This window comes from Branchiostoma floridae, chromosome 14 (genome assembly GCF_000003815.2).
Source record: "Branchiostoma floridae strain S238N-H82 chromosome 14, Bfl_VNyyK, whole genome shotgun sequence".
In the NCBI taxonomy this organism is placed as follows: Eukaryota; Metazoa; Chordata; class Leptocardii; order Amphioxiformes; family Branchiostomatidae; genus Branchiostoma; species Branchiostoma floridae.
The window spans coordinates 2,489,624-2,505,338 of record NC_049992.1 but is presented as its reverse complement, the minus strand read 5'-3'; the positions used below and the strand labels follow the sequence as shown (position 1 = coordinate 2,505,338).

The 15,715-nt window shown below is 42.8% G+C and overlaps 2 protein-coding genes across 2 annotated transcripts in view; one reads left to right on the top strand and one right to left on the bottom strand.

Moving 5' to 3' along the window:
• Positions 1-5,931: 5,931 nt before the first annotated feature.
• LOC118430873 (seizure protein 6-like) lies at positions 5,932-8,274 on the bottom strand. Its single transcript, XM_035841908.1, has 3 exons — positions 7,936-8,274; positions 7,431-7,616; positions 5,932-6,050 (listed from the first exon to the last, which is right to left on the bottom strand). Exons 1-3 carry the CDS (start codon positions 8,252-8,254, stop codon positions 5,932-5,934), a joined length of 624 nt encoding a protein of 207 aa, XP_035697801.1. The 5' UTR covers positions 8,255-8,274.
• A 2,335-nt stretch (positions 8,275-10,609) lies between these two features.
• Positions 10,610-15,715, top strand: part of LOC118430872 (ATP-dependent RNA helicase DDX19B-like) — an 11,039-nt gene continuing 5,933 nt past the window's right edge. The window contains exons 1-6 of the mRNA XM_035841907.1: positions 10,610-10,760; positions 12,099-12,243; positions 14,114-14,252; positions 14,897-14,989; positions 15,248-15,350; positions 15,614-15,642. Coding sequence (XP_035697800.1) covers positions 10,698-10,760; positions 12,099-12,243; positions 14,114-14,252; positions 14,897-14,989; positions 15,248-15,350; positions 15,614-15,642 — 572 coding nt within the window. The 5' untranslated portion in view covers positions 10,610-10,697. The remainder of the gene's footprint in view (positions 10,761-12,098; positions 12,244-14,113; positions 14,253-14,896; positions 14,990-15,247; positions 15,351-15,613; positions 15,643-15,715) is intronic.

Sequence of the window (15,715 nt, the reverse complement as noted above, 5' to 3'; positions counted from 1 at the left end):
AACCAGAAAAAGACTCATCCATAGAAGCAAAAAAAAATTGGTATTCAGGTCATTACGTCAAATGGTAATGAATAGACATATACCCAAATGTTAGTTACTCTCATTGAGAGGTGATTCTGTTTTCAACTGAGGACGGCTGAAAAAGAGCATCCGGACTGACGACCGACTATCCATGGTCAATGTGTTGTCATCACCTCTATTATAGAGGATCATAGAGAAGACGACTATTGGACAAATATAGGATTCAGTAAGTGGACAATGGAAAAGGCAAGGCTCTCTCTCTCTATTCCTTGTAGATTGGCTTATCATTTCTTCCTGACTACGTAGCTGTAGGTACGTTCTTAAGATACAGCCGAAGACTGAAACTTTGAAACAACTCCAAAATGACGACTTCAAGACACGGGCTTTGGTTCACTCTGGTGCTACTCGTGACAACGTGGAACGGATCGAGTTACACAAGGTTTCAATCAAACCTCGATTGTTGCCGAGCTACTTCCCACCCGACACTCGGAGTACTCTTGTTGTGTCTGAAGACATGTAACTTCCGCTCCATTCCGACACCACTGCCGCCGAATCTCAAACAACTGTCGCTATGGCATCAGAACATCACGAACATCGCGGCAGGAGATTTTCCCCGGCACGACGTTCTGCAGACTCTCAACATCCGGGAAAGTGGAGTGGTGGCGCTACAACCTGGGGCATTTAAGAACCTGCCGTCCGTAGCCGTGTTAGATCTTACAGACAACAAGATCAGCCGGCTGGAGGCAGGGACTTTTATGGGTCTGGACCAGCTCCTGACGTTGCACTTGGATGATAACGTCATACGTCACATCGACGGTGAGGCGTTTGCCGGGCTGTTCAGACTGAAAGTCCTCATGCTAAGTAATAACTGCCTTTCTGTCATTCCCAGAGGGATTCCGTCAACTGTGAACTTTCAGCTCCAGCTGATCCTGAACGGTAACCCTGTCACGTCGGTACCAGATGTTGATGAACTACGCCACATTTCGACACTAAGCGTGATAGGGAGCGGGGTTTGGCTGCAGTGCGACTGCAAGCTTAGAGACATCAAGGTGTGGCTGCTCCAAGATGAGACTTTGCGGTGGTACATCTGGTGCATGGTCGGTGCCACAGGAAAGGACATCAGGGATGTTCCCTTGGAGGATCTCAGGTGTGCATCACCTGACGTGTACGTCACCGTAGACAATGGCACCGCCACAGGTAACGCTTCTTTCACCTGCCGGACAGACTGTCAGGAAGGTCTGACGTTCGCGTGGATCACACCAAGCGGAGACTACACACCATCGAGCTACCAGTACTCCCAACACTACACGCACACGAGCAGTTCATCTTGCAAAGGCTCGCCTATCAAAAGATTGGAAACAAGGAGAATGTGCTACTCCGTGTTGAACATACCTGCATCTGGTAGCGACACAGAGGGCACGTACACATGTCAGGTGACAGCCGACCATGCAGACAATGCCAGCGTGTCCGCTGTACTCACCGTCAGAACTGGCACTGATGAGTACAGTACCGAAGCCTACAGTCAGGCGACAGTCAGGGTTGTCACGCCACTAGTCCAAGACCCCCACAAGCCAGTCATCACGCCTTCAACGGTAGACAAGGTTGAAAAGGAGACCGCGAATCTCCCTGGGTTTGACCTGTCTCCCACTCAGCTCATCTTAGTAGGTCTGGGCTCCTTCTGCGGATGTTCGGTTATGCTAGGTGTGATCGCTGCTTGTGTGGGCAGGGTTAAGGCAGCTCGTCAGGCAGACAGGGTCAACGGACACAGGGATGCTGGAGATGGACAGCACGGTACCGGTGGTCAGTCTTCTGATGCAAATGACACCGGGAACGGACAGTACGAGAACGATGACCAGTTTTCGGACACTGCCGGCGCCACCGGTGGGCACTACGAGAACGATGACCAGTTTTCGGACACACAATGCGCCACCGGTGGTCACTATGAGAACGATGACCAGTTTTCGGACACACAAGGAGCCACTGGTGGTCAATACGAGAATGATGACCAATTTTCGGACACTGCCGGAGCTACAAATGGTCACTATGAGAATGATGACCAGTCTTCGGACACTGCCGGAGCTACAGGTGGTCACTATGAGAACAATGACCAATTTTCGGACACCCAAGGCGCCGCCGGTGGTCACTATGAGAACGATGACCAGTTCTCTGATGAAGGTTTGAATAAGAACTCACACAAGACAGCCCTGGGCAACCCTACCAGCGGTGGATCAGGGGAGACATCCTCTGCGGCTAGAGCCAAAAGGACCAGGCGTCGTCACAACAATAAGGGCTTGGGCAAAACAAGAGCAATGACGGTTTCACACATTGTTGCGATTCACACTGAGACACAAGCAAGTGGACACTATGACAACGAACGGAAAGAGGAAGGACGTAAGGAAGCCTCGGTCAGTGGGGAATCTGATAGCAAAATCCAGACAACCGGACATTATGACAACGACAAGAGTGCCAAGGGTTCGGCTTCTAACGCTTGCAAAATTGCCAATTACGACAGCGACTCGGAGCACGACTACATGACGTTACCTGGAAACAGCGTAACAGGACAGGAGACGGAACAAGCAGAGGTGGGGAGCAAAGCCGAAGACAATAATCCTGACACCACTTCTCTAAGTGCCACTGAAGTCTCAGAGAATGAGTATATGGCACTTCCTGGTGCGGACAATTCTGGCGATGGCTTTGACCACACCTATGTGGCACTTCCTACGGAAAATGCCGGTGATAATTCTGGCCACAATTATCAAGCGCTTCTTGGTACGCAGAATGGCAGTAATGACTCTAACCACACATATCAGGCGCTCCTTAATACGGAAAATACTGTTGATAACAGGGTGACACTCCCTGGTACGGAAAATTGCGGCGCTGGCTCTGACCACTCCTATGTGACACTCCCCTGTACGGAAAATGACCACTCCATTGTGACGTTTTCTGACGCGGAAAATGCTTCAGAACGGCAAGTTAAAACAGAGCAGAAAGACAGACAAGTTTCGGACCCAGCCACTGGTGTGTCTGACGCAGGCGACTATTGTCACCACGTTTATGTGACGTTGCCTGAGACGGAAAATTCAGAAGAACAGCACGTCAATTGCAAACCAAAGAAAGAGAAAGAGACATAGTCTATGCAATGTCTAAAGCAGATAGACAACTACGCGGGTGGAGAAATGTGAGGAAACAACAAAAGATGCTGTTACTTTAGTGACATTTCTTGACACAAATTCAAAAATTTTCATAACTACGGGGAATTCCTGGGTAAAATGGTCTTGGTTCAGTTTAGGTTTAGGTTTTGAGCTCAGTTTTAAAGTAGTTACTTTCCTGTGCTGTACAAGTGTTGGGACATTATCATCAGAATGTTGGTCTGTATGGTTTGACTCAGAATATGTGATTACTGATCATGGACAGATGTGCTAATTCTAGAGTCCCATGTTTCAAACAACATTTTCTCACAGAACAAAAAGTGAGAATTGCCAGAACTGTGTGCTACCGAGCAAATGACCTTTGTTTAAATGCTTCAACAGAAAAAGAAAATCGACATCTATTTGTCCGGTAGCTTGTTGGTGTCTGACGTTTTTGGTGTTTTTTTTTATTCCGCTTAACATTTTTTAATTCCACTTTTTTCGTAGCAGCAACACCTGTTTGAGACTTAATCAAATGTGAGCCCGGAACTGGATTTTAGCCACGCCAATAATTCAAAGAAAGAAAGATGATTGCTTGTACCATATAATTGTTTGTGCGGCTACACAGAGCATTTTGCACATTTTCTAACGGTACAGTGAGATTAACTGTAGAAACCTTCTGTATGAGTCATCCGAGCAATGTTGTATTTACGTCAGAATGTTTTCAGCACTGGTAAGCCGTTATTAATAACGCATAGACTCCTTTGTATCAAAGATGTACCTTTTATTACAAAATACCACTGTGTGCAGGATCAAACAGTTTCACCAATGTAATTTATTCATTTAGTATCAGAAAACCTGTTTTGATGCACATGTAGACATGTAGACTCTTGCATTTTCATGCACAGACAATATATGGAATATACAATCCCTCATCGACTTTATATACTAGTACATCTTACAGCACTTTTATATACATTTCTTTTGTCTTGGAATTAGGTACCCCTAATTTTGTACCTGCAGATGCAATTTTTAACTGTATTGATGATGTTGTAAATAAAGTTATGTTTGCGCACCATATTCTTGTCTTTCCTTCTTGTCACTAGATATACACAAGAAAAGACTACGACAATCGCCTCCTTGACAGGTCTAATTTTTGAAGTAACAAGAGTTAGACATCTCGAAGTTAGTCGCTGCATGGACCGAATTACAACATTTCTTTGTTTGTAGACCGAAAGTTACGTGCTGGATATATATCATCTGGAACATGGTGGAAATGTCTTCGTTGTAGATTTGTTCGTGACTTTATGAAACACTTTATGAAACATTTAGCAATTTCGATCTGATCTCGGAACTGTATATTGGACACACCAGCGATTGGCAGAATGATGATTGTCTGTATCGTGATTGTTTGTGCGGCTAAACAAAGAATCCCGCAGTATTTCCAAACTGTGCGATTTTATCATTATAGGAATCGTCTGTACCAACCATTCCAGCGATGTTGTATCTACATGCAACATTTGTTTTCAGTACCATAGAAACGGTCTGCGCGGCGTCGACTTGTTTGTATCAAGGATCTACATCTTGTTACAAAATAGCACTGCGTAGAACATCAAATGGTTTCCTCAACGTAATTTATTCATTTTGCTTCCGAAGTTATGTCTTGATCTCGAAGATTGGTGTATACACTTATGCATTATGATACGTGAAATATCTACAACCTTTTGGATTTTCCAGCACTGTTCTTACGTATATACATTTGATTTGATCACCCTTTTATGGAGCATTGAGAAATTTATTTGACAAATTTAGAAAACCTATGATTACTATTAGCAAAGGTGTATAAAGTCTATTGTTACTAACACAACGTGCAACACAATCAATAGCGTTGTAAATAAAGTTATGTTTGCAAACTATTCCCTTGACTTTTCTTGACGGCACTACATACAAACGAGCTAAGGCAAGACTAAGACAAGCGTAAAGCTCAGTAGGAAAATATAATGAGCAAGAACATTTTGATATCTCCATTGAAGTAATTTGCTGTTAAGACTGGTTACAGTAGTGCTTGTAAACAAAACCCACATAAAGCTGCTAAAGTATGTAAATTTCTGTTTACATGATGACTCGCAGTCATATCGGTAACGTATTAGATGTCATCAGGGCATGCGTACATCACATCATCAGTGCCACCCCCCTGTCCCAGCGAAGCGCCGCCGATTTCACCTGCGCTTTCGTACAAGACGTTTTCAACCTCTCCTGACCCTTTCTTATCTGGTTTCGCGTAAAGATCCTCGACATTTTGTGTCGTCTTCGCTTTCCTCTTGTCAGGTTTGCTGTACACCGGTCCATCGCTACCCGGGTCTGACGTCACGTCAGGCTGACCAATGGTGGAGTAGCTGCAGGTTGCCCCTGACAACGCCAGTGTGACCCCGCCCTCCTCCTCCTCCCTGATGGTGTCGTACGTCGGCTCCAGGGAGGGGTCAGCCGTGACGTCATCAGGGGGTGGTGTGCCAGATGAGGCTGGTATTGGGCTGGAAATATAACGTTATCATAACTCAAAGAAGCCTTGTTTATTTGGAGTATATCACTCCCTTTCTTGTATTTCTAATTGCATAAATGTATATTTGAATAGTTTCTACTTTCTCAAAATACAACACATGGACACCAGCAGTTCTAAAACCAGCGGTTATTCAATCGATAATAAATTGAAACTGAAACAGTGGAGCTTATATATAATATATACAATTGCACCTTGTAAGGTAAAAAAACAACAACAACTATACTACCTTCTTTTCCTTTTCATCACTATAACAACCGTTGCTATGGCAGCTGCCAGAAGCACAACCCCGCCCACTGCAGCCCCGATGGCGATAGGCAGTGTGCCGCCGCCAGGAGGCGCTTCTGTAGAAACACATGCGTTATTCACGCTTGGCCAAATATATGAAAATCTGATGAATGATCTTGCAAAAAAGTGCAACCATATCAATGGCTTAATATATCACTATAATATATATATATATATATATATATATATATATATAGAGAGAGAGAGAGAGAGAGAGAGAGAGAGAGAGAGAGAGAGAGAGAGGGAGGGAGAGAGAAAGAGAAAGAGAGAGAGAGAGAGAGAGATTTATATACTTTTTGATATACCTCTTTGTCTCACTGTTGCTGTTGTGAGGCTGGAAACAGGGGCGCCTGTTGCCTTCTCATTGGGTTCAGTAGAACTAACGTTACCTGCTGATAAGATGATCGAGTCGTTACCTTTGTCAATATCTGTAAAAAAAATCCTCAGTCAAACAACCGTAGTTGCAGTAGATATTGCGAAATTAAGAAATGTATATGAAATGAAATTAATCTCCAAGCATATTTCTCGTACTAGTAATGTGTCTTTTTACGCCTCAATTCGTAGTAAAGGATTTACAGAATAAACCAAAATAAAATACAACTAGAAAGGTAATATTTGCAAGCAAATACAGAATGTTACCTTCACATGTTGTAGTCTAACACTGGCAACTGTTTTGTTTATTCTTATTTGAACACATTTCTAAATGTAGTGACCCGAGCCCCTCTAGATCTGACATTTGCTACATTATGTAACCGAACAACACATGGTGCCTGCTACTTTACCGGTTACCATGGTGACAGCCGTCTGGTCCAGGTCGTTGACCTTATTTGCGCGGAAAAGAAGAAACAAAGCAAAACAGACATGTTCCCTTCTGTGAAGGTAACATAAATATAAATTTGAAATAAAAACTGTCCATTACCAACAATGTTGCAGAAATAATGTCTGTTCTTTCTAAAGCCAGAACATTTTCGGAAACTACATTGACTGGAGTTGTGATCACACGGCAGCGACAAGAATCCTGTAAATGGAAATTTGACCAACCGATTGTTACACTGTTAGAACCATCACTCATCGTTGTCATGGAGACATGTTGATTGTTTCCGGGCTCGGACGGTGTCGGTGTCGCCACAGGCTGCGATGAGGAGGGCTGGTCGCTAGGTGGAGCTGTGGACACTTCTGTACTGGTCAGTGTTGACACTGTTGTATTTACGGATGAACACAGACTCAGTTCCAATTTTAAACACAAAGTTTGCACATAATATCTTTCTGAGTTGTTATCAAAAGAACTCATAGAACAAGATAATTGTGAATTAAGTTGAAAATCAGACTCACCTATTTTGTTTTTGTAACTTAATTGCCGGTTCATATGAAGAACTACAAACAATAAATAAACAAACAAATACACAGACAAGCAATGTGTAGTTGTTGCATCTTACCTTTACAGTAGGGATGAGTCACGTTAAACTGCCCCGTACCCAGACATTCCACCACCAGACTCCATGTCTCACCACTGGTATCACAATCAATCCTCGCCGTTTCCCCGATGCCAAAGTAACCGTTGTGGTCCGGTGACACTGTTCCCCGGCCGTCGTTCAAGCTGATTTTGCCACAGTGCCCGATAGCTGAAAATTCGATATGGGATATTTACAATTAATCACCAGAGCCGTAATGAAGATATCCTGCTCAGATACGTGCTTCCTATATCATAACATTTCAACCAAATATACCTATGCATCCCCATCTCCTTTGAACTGTATTGGGCTCTATGTGTGGTGTAACATAAAATCAAGAATGTGATCGTGCAATATGTTGATGAACAATTGTAAAAATTGCTCTTTGTACTTCCGCGCGCGACCCCTATTCGGGCCTGCGGGATACCTACAGCTTCAGGGCTATTTTTGGCGACCGTAATTAGTAGGAACATTGAGGGGTACAACCAACCTTCATATTTCAGGATAAACCCTCTACCACGTTGCATATTGTCTGATTGGAAGTTAATCCAAATGACGTTAGACGAAGATGCGTTGCTGCGCGGAGGGATCTTCCTCCCTGTCAGTGGGGCTGTGAGAGGCCTTCCGGTTCGGTCGTTTCCATCTATTAGTTCGAGACTATCCGTTACGTTTCGAAGGTCGAAAAGGAGAAATGTCACTTTGATGACTTTATCCCCCGGTACAGAAACTTTCCACCAACAGTTTGCATCGTCCGGATATCTTCCAGGGTACCCAGGAGAGTAGATGACGCCTTCGGGTCGACCTTCCATACTGACGTTACACTGACCAACTGATGCTGGAAAAGACGGGCTTGTTATCTAACAGCATCTTTACAATTGAAACCAGATTGCCATAGTTTACAAAGATTAACCAAGAAGCCTGTAAGCGTAACCGCATCTTGCTTTAGAAATGACATACCTACCGATTCCGTGAATAAAGTCAACGACTTGCTAACAAAGGACCCACAAAGGCGCTCAGCGAGGAAGATGACAGACGGTCACTAAAACGTGGTTGTCAATAAAGAACGCACGTATACGCGTATATATGGCATACACGTATACCGATTGAAATTAGATACTATCAATTTTGAAATGTAAGAAATAGAAACCATGACTGATGGCACATCGTGTTTTTCGTTTCACACTTACTTCTGTAGATGTCCACGTGATTAACACCTCCACAGCGCTGGGATGCTTCTCCCGTACAGTTCACATCACACTGCGAAGTCGGCACAGTAGACTGATTTGCGGAAAGCCCGATCCCACAACCACAGTTGGTTCCGTTCCATAATCCAGCAAACAGGGATTGATTTTTCCTACATAACGCCAAGCAATCGTGAACGGTCATTCTCATTCTGGAATCTGACGATTCATTCTCAAAAAATGTCAACAGGTACACCGTTTGGGCTTCCCCGAGTTCGAAACAGCCAACGTAGCCTGGAACTGTTAGGAAATAAAATAAGAATTGGTGAAGAACTTCAGTTCAGCGCTTATTCAAAAGTTTACTACAATCGTGTAGTATAGTTCATTAAACTGTACGCATGCGACTTTGGTTCAGGTGCAAGTTTATCATAAAAATTTTGTGACTTGGCAACAACAACAACAAAAAAATATCCTCACAATTCACAAATACATGTATTTATCAATTGATATTGAAATATGATTCTGGTGAAGGGCAGATGTCCATGTGAATAATATGGCAGAGTGCCGTTTCATAAATCTTTGTCAATTTGGCCTCATTCAAGTGGAGGAATAGGAACAAAACACATACTTACGATTTTTGCATGTGTAAGAAACGTCTAAGAAAGTGGACACGTTTCCAGTGCAGTTCGGGGATCCTTGGAAGACTTCGCTGGCGTCCCGCGGCCTCACGTTACAAAACCTCCTCCCCTCACACCTGTTACTGACTCGTCTTGTCTCGTTGACTGTCTGACAGTCCCCACAGTTTCCTTCTCCGGACGTGCAGTTGCATGTTTGCCCGTATGTTGCTGACTTCACCGAGATCGTCTGGAAACGTAGCCTGTCGCACACGATACTCTCTCTGTCCACAAACGGACAAATTCTTGCTGTAGAAAAGAAAATAAAGCACATACAAAGCAATTTAGTGACGCACGAGGAAAGGAGGAAGTATTTGGTAACAAGTTGACGCCTATATATATTTCTTTTTAATATATTATGTATGTATTCTTTTGATTTATATTGTATTTGTTCCTCTAAGAAATTTCGGAAAGTGGTTAGTAAGTCACGGAATGATGTATGAATATGTGATTATGACAATATTGCTTTTTGCAAAATAGTGATAATAAATAAAAAATAAAGATGTCTCAAAATAATTTTACATATGCCAGGGTTTAATATTTGGCTTCGCATCACACATTTGCTATAAGTTGGAGTACAACAATCCTCTGTTGAACACAACTGTATTTGCATGAGTGAACGCTTTCAATAAGAAACCAATAGTGAAAACACCTGAAGATTTTGCACCCCGTGCCTACTACCCTCCCCCTTTTTTAGTAATGAAAAATTTAGGTTATTAAGAAGATTTTATGTCGCACATTGACAATCGTCAAACGTCAACGTCCAAACACGACTTAAACTAAACAACTTCAGCTGACGTTAGTATCTGATGATCACGTCACAGGCTTAAATATACATGAAGTTCAAATTTATCTAGATTAATTCATAAGACCCGCTGTATCGAATCGGATCCTAAAAAGGTAAACAAACCTTTCATTTCTGTGGTGGACAGACAGTTGCTTGCTAGAAACAGGGACAAAGTTGCCACCGTCAAGCTTACATGTAGTTTGTACATGTTGACTTTTAGCAAAATTATTCTGGATTCCTTCAGACTGCTAAAATTGCATGCTAGTCTATACCTCGCAGAGAAATAGCATACAATTTACGATGCCTAAAAACAGAAGTTAGAATGTTGTCTGTTCTGTTTTCCACGGAGATTTCCGGGTCACTTATTACTTTCGTCAGGATGCGCCCATGTCCCCAGGCCAAGGTTAGGGTCAATCATCAGCACCGCCGCCTGGCGATTTTAGTAAGAACTGCAGGAAGTTTCACACCTGCCGCCATATCGCTCAAAGCGCATGCGCACATTGAGAACTCTGGGAGAGCCGCTTTCGACTGACTGAGTGAAGTGCGAACTCACACTTCGACAGAAAAAGTCCACGCTTTTCCTCAGTTTTACACCAATTCCTCGAAGACTATGGCGGACGACGCTTGGGCCCAGGCCGCGGACTCGCAGGAGAGTAGCCAGCTGACGGAAAAGGTGGAGAAACTTGCGTTAAAAGGCGGTAGAACCGGGGAGAGTGCCGCTTGCTTGCCGCGCGTGGTTTGAAGGGGGGGAGGGGGGCACACCGGGACATGGGATTACTTGCGACCAAAACGCGTGCTCCAACTAACTTATTTACGGCTTGGAAAGCAAAACTAACTCTTTATTTATATGTCTTAACATCAAGGAATGTATGTGTGTTATATTTCCCACTATTCTCTAGCAGCTGTTCACTAGCATTTTACTTTCAGAGAAAGTTTCAACCTCCTTGGAGATTATTGATGCATACAAAGAAGAATTTATTTTCTTGTTGGCAGTAGAGTAGAGTAACACAATTTCTCTTTCTGGATTTCAAGATAGTATTCCTGGCACTTGTAAGAGTACACAGACAGCGAATTCAGGAGAAAACCCTGAGTCACAAATCTTAACAAAGGGCCTAGAAAAAAAATGCCTAAACTCCAATCATGAAGATGTTCAGTCCTTTGTTCAAGTCCTAACACATGGACAGAAATACAAAAATTAGCATATCAAAAGACCAAATTATCACCATCTTATTTTTTATCTGTGTAGTGTGTCCAGTAGACAGCTTAACGGTCTAAAACTGACACTCTTGTTCAATACAAACATTGAATTTTAGGTACTGATTGGTTCGAGATATCGCAGTCCAGGACTTACCACTACATTTATCACTTTGTGTGATGGGTTCTTGAAAAGCTCAATTATTATGTGGAAGTCTCATGACTCTCATCAAAGTCAAATTCAGAGCTGAGAACTTAAAGATAAATTTTCCTCATAAGACTTGTTAAAGACTTGCTAATTCAACTTCAACTTCAAGAGAGTCTAGGTAGAACCCAGGGCAAAAAAACTGCCGCAACTGTTGTGTCATGCTGAATCAGCAAAGGGTTACAGTTACAGTTTCCAAAATCATATCCAGTTGCTTGAGTAATTGCTCTTCAGCATGTCTTATTACCTGGATGTCTAACCTTCATAGATGTAACTGTCAACAGTTACCTTGTAGTAGTAGTACTAGTTTTAAAAAAAAGCTGTCAAAACCAAGACTTCCTTGTTCTTCTAGTAATGGAGACGCACAGTGTTATGAGCACTGTTGGGGTTATACAGCCCCTTACGGGGCGACATACCCTTTCTTCTTGCTGATTACAAGACGGGGATGCGCCAGGTCTCCCGTCCGGGTGAATTATGTAAATCACAGTGTACTAAGTAGCTGATAAGGTATGGAGGTTCGCCAGGCTTCCATCCGGTTGATTTGAAGTGAATCACCAACTCCAGACAAAATGATTTGCTCCAACAATTAACAGACCGTTTTCCCCCTCCTAGTTGAAGGATGTGAAGCTTGACCCTGAGAAGAAGACACCAGAAGCGGCGGCGGGAGGTTCAGGGGACGGAGATGACAAGGCAGCGGCCGGCACAGCTTCTGGTGCAGAGGCAAACGGGGAGAAACCTGCAGATACTGATGAGAAAGGTGAGATTCCATTTTTGTTCTTGAATGAAACAAATTCTGTGTCTATATAGCCAGTATAACCACCCTTTGGCAAAACACGCCAGACAGGCATGTGGCGCGGCAGCAGCTGGTTATATTACACTGAACGACCATCACACCTAACTTAAGCACATCTATCTGCAAGTGTTCTTTGAAACTATCCAGAGAAGATGCCCCTACTGTGCCCCTAAATTACATCTATTCAGTGTCTACTATTCTGTTGTTTGACAGAATCCTGCTTATTGTAATACTAGACTAAAATTGTGGCCATGAAACCAATACAACAAACAAAATTGTTGTTTATAACAGTCGAACCGCAGAGCTCTATGCGCATCCGTTCTGCGCAGCCTTCTCTGGACAGGTCATAAGCCAGAATGCAGTTTGTCCTGGTTTGACCCCGCTGCATGCGTATAAACAACTGCCTGTTGTGCAACAAAAAGACCTCAGACCTACATAATGTTTATACATTTTCACATCTACAGGATTTGCCCAGCACAGCCATGTGGATATTTATTGCATTGCAAAAGTTCAGCCAACGTTGTGGCCCCCGAAACAAAGCAATTTTCGGTCTGTGTATTTGTGATTATCTTTTCTCCAGTTGGCCGGGGCACAATCAGTTTTGTCCACAGTCGGACAGTCCAGTTCCTCACCTTTACATTGATACCAAACTTGAAGGGTAAATTTTAGGAGAAACGGTTTTGCCCCCAAAAAAACTACAGCCATGTCAAATTCCCCGGCGTCTTTTTTGGAATGAGAAACTGCACACACTGATCTTTCACTATGCTTTACAAAACTCAGCCATGATGTTTTGACATCATTACGCTTGCACATGAATCCTACTTATTCTGGCTTCTGGATAATGTTAGTTTTATTTTGGTGGGCTTCCCGAAATCTATTTGCGACGGTAAGACTTGAGCCGTTTAGTTATATCAACTTTTCCAAATGCTGGTTGAACTTGCAACATTAGGCCTGCCCCCCGGCGGCACGAACATGGAACGTACCGGCTGGGTTCCACCGTTCGAACCCAGGTTCGGACCAGGAGTTCGAAACAGATTGACTCAAAATATGATGAATCTTAAAAACTCTTACTTTGTACTAAAACTCTGTGTCTATGTGCGTTTGATTATCATCATGCCACTTATTATATTGCATGTGACAGCCGCACCCATTCAGATTCTTGTACCAAGAAATGAGGTCTGTGACACAGTGCGAAATGTATAAAAATTGGGTCCGTCCGCAGTGTAGTGTGCTTGGGTAGCTACAACCAGACTGAAACTTCACCACTGTGATTTGCGCATGTTCGCAGTTAATTTGGGGGCAAAACCGTTTCTCCTAAAATTTACCCTTCAAGTTTGGTATCAATGTAAAGGTGAGGAACTGGACTGTCCGACTGTGGACATAACTGATTGTGTCCCGGCCAACTGGAGAAAAGATAATCACAAATACACAGACCGAAAATTGCTTTTTTTTGATGGGCCACAACGTTGGCTGATCTTTTGCAATGCAATAAATATCCACTTGGCTGTGCTGGGCAAATCATGTAGATACGAAAAAGTATAAACATTATGTATATCTAAGGTGTCTTTGTTGCAAAATAAGCTGTTGTTTACACCCATGCAGCGGGGTCAGTCCGTGACCCGGCGTAAGCCGTATTTCAGAGAATAACGCGTTCTACGGTGACCTGCGGTTCGACTGATAATGTCGAAAATAATAATTACGATCAGGTCAAGTCATGACAAGGTTAGAAAGAGCAAGTGCTTAGATGGAATATTTAGATACGGGGAAGACACTAAATCTAGATGCCCTACTTTACAACCTTTTTCTGAGACGTGGTGTATTCTTCCTCCTACAGCTCCCAGTCCCGAGGAGGTGTCGTTCCTCAGGAAAGTCTTGAGAGAACGTCTTGTGCAGAATAAGAATGAGGTGGAGATCATGCAGAAGGACCCCAACTCTCCGCTCTACTCCGTCAAGAGCTTTGAGGAGCTCAACCTGTGAGTAAAGCTTTCTCAGTTCTCACCAGAATTCTTTCATTGTAGGGGTAGGGGTGGGTACTGGTATCAGTGGTATGGTGTACTGATACAAAACTGTTTTTTCTTGCCTGACCGGTCGAGAAAAAAATGAATCTGAAAAATTCAGAGGTCCAGATGTTGGACCTATTGGAAAATAAACAGGATATATGATGATATGATTGACACGTTTGTTAGCTTACTGGTCAAGGAAAATAAAGAGCAAAGTAGAGTAGTCTACAGTCATTTCTACCAAGTTTTACAGTCAATCGTTTAGAGGCAGCTAGCCTTGTAGGATTTTAAAATGCCAGTGGGAGTAAAATACACCACAAAACAGATTTCTTTGTACTACAAATTGTAGTGAAATGGACCATTGTTTTGAGTATCATCCATTCACAAGTTTTCATATACTGCATCTCAGAGCTCTCAACAGTCTTACAACTTGATGAAAATGCAGCGACTTCCACTGGTTTGTAGATAATCATGACATGTTCAGTAGTACATGGAGATGTTCTTGTTCATTTTCAAGTTTTTAACTTGATTCAAGTATTCATGCAAAAGTGAATGAAAAAATAACAGCTTTGATAAAACATAACATACAAGATGAGACTTGCATCCTGTTCCCCCAGTCCCCCCGACCTGCTGATGGGAGTGTACCACATGGGGTTCAACGCCCCCTCCAAGATCCAGGAGACTGCTCTGCCAATGTTACTGGCTGATGAGTGAGTCCTTCTCAAAATCTCTTTGTCCTAGAGAGTGTAGAAAGACCTTAGGCAATAGCAATGATAATGCCTCCCTATAGACTGTGTTATCCTTATTTCTTTTGCGTCGTTTAGTTGTAAATTGTATATGTATTTCATATTATTTGCCTCCAGAGTGAATCAGACATTTTTAGTGCCATTTTTTTGTGAGTCTTTTCATTGAATTAATTGTTTTCATTCGATAACTGTATTTGCTAACCACATATTTGCCCCCTACAGTAAAACCAACATGATTGCCCAGTCCCAGAGTGGTACAGGGAAGACAGCAGCCTTCGTCCTGACCATGCTCAGTAGAATCGACACCAAGAAACCCTACCCACAGGTGAGATAAACTTTCCAAAGATTGACATTTGTTTTCGTAGATAAATATTCCAGCCAATTTGTGGTTAAAACTTTTAGTTGAATACTGTTTTTGTTCACAAGTGCTATTTCCAGGTATTGTTGTTCATTATAAGTGTTGTTTTTGTTGTTGTTCTAGGCGTTGTGTCTGGCCCCCACCATAGAACAGTGCTGATTCTATGTTCTCTGGCTGTATTGGTATTTCCAGGGATTATTGTTGTTTACACTTGTTGTTGTTGTTTGCAGGCGTTGTGTCTGGCCCCCACCATGGAACAGTGCTGATTCTATGTGTTGTCTGTTTTTGTTGTTGTTTACACAAAGTTGTTGTTGTTGTTTACACATGTTGTT

Bases quoted from the DNA above. Each gene is read 5' to 3' on its own strand.
- LOC118430873 (XM_035841908.1), bottom strand. From the start codon at position 8,254: ATGGAAGGTCGACCCGAAGGCGTCATCTACTCTCCTGGGTACCCTGGA. The intron at 7,617-7,935 runs GTTGGTTGTACC...TCGAATTTTCAG, and splicing joins GTTTATCCTGAAATATGAAG to CTATCGGGCACTGTGGCAAA. The intron at 6,051-7,430 runs GTAAGATGCAAC...GTGTTTCTACAG, and splicing joins GACTCATCCCTACTGTAAAG to AAGCGCCTCCTGGCGGCGGC.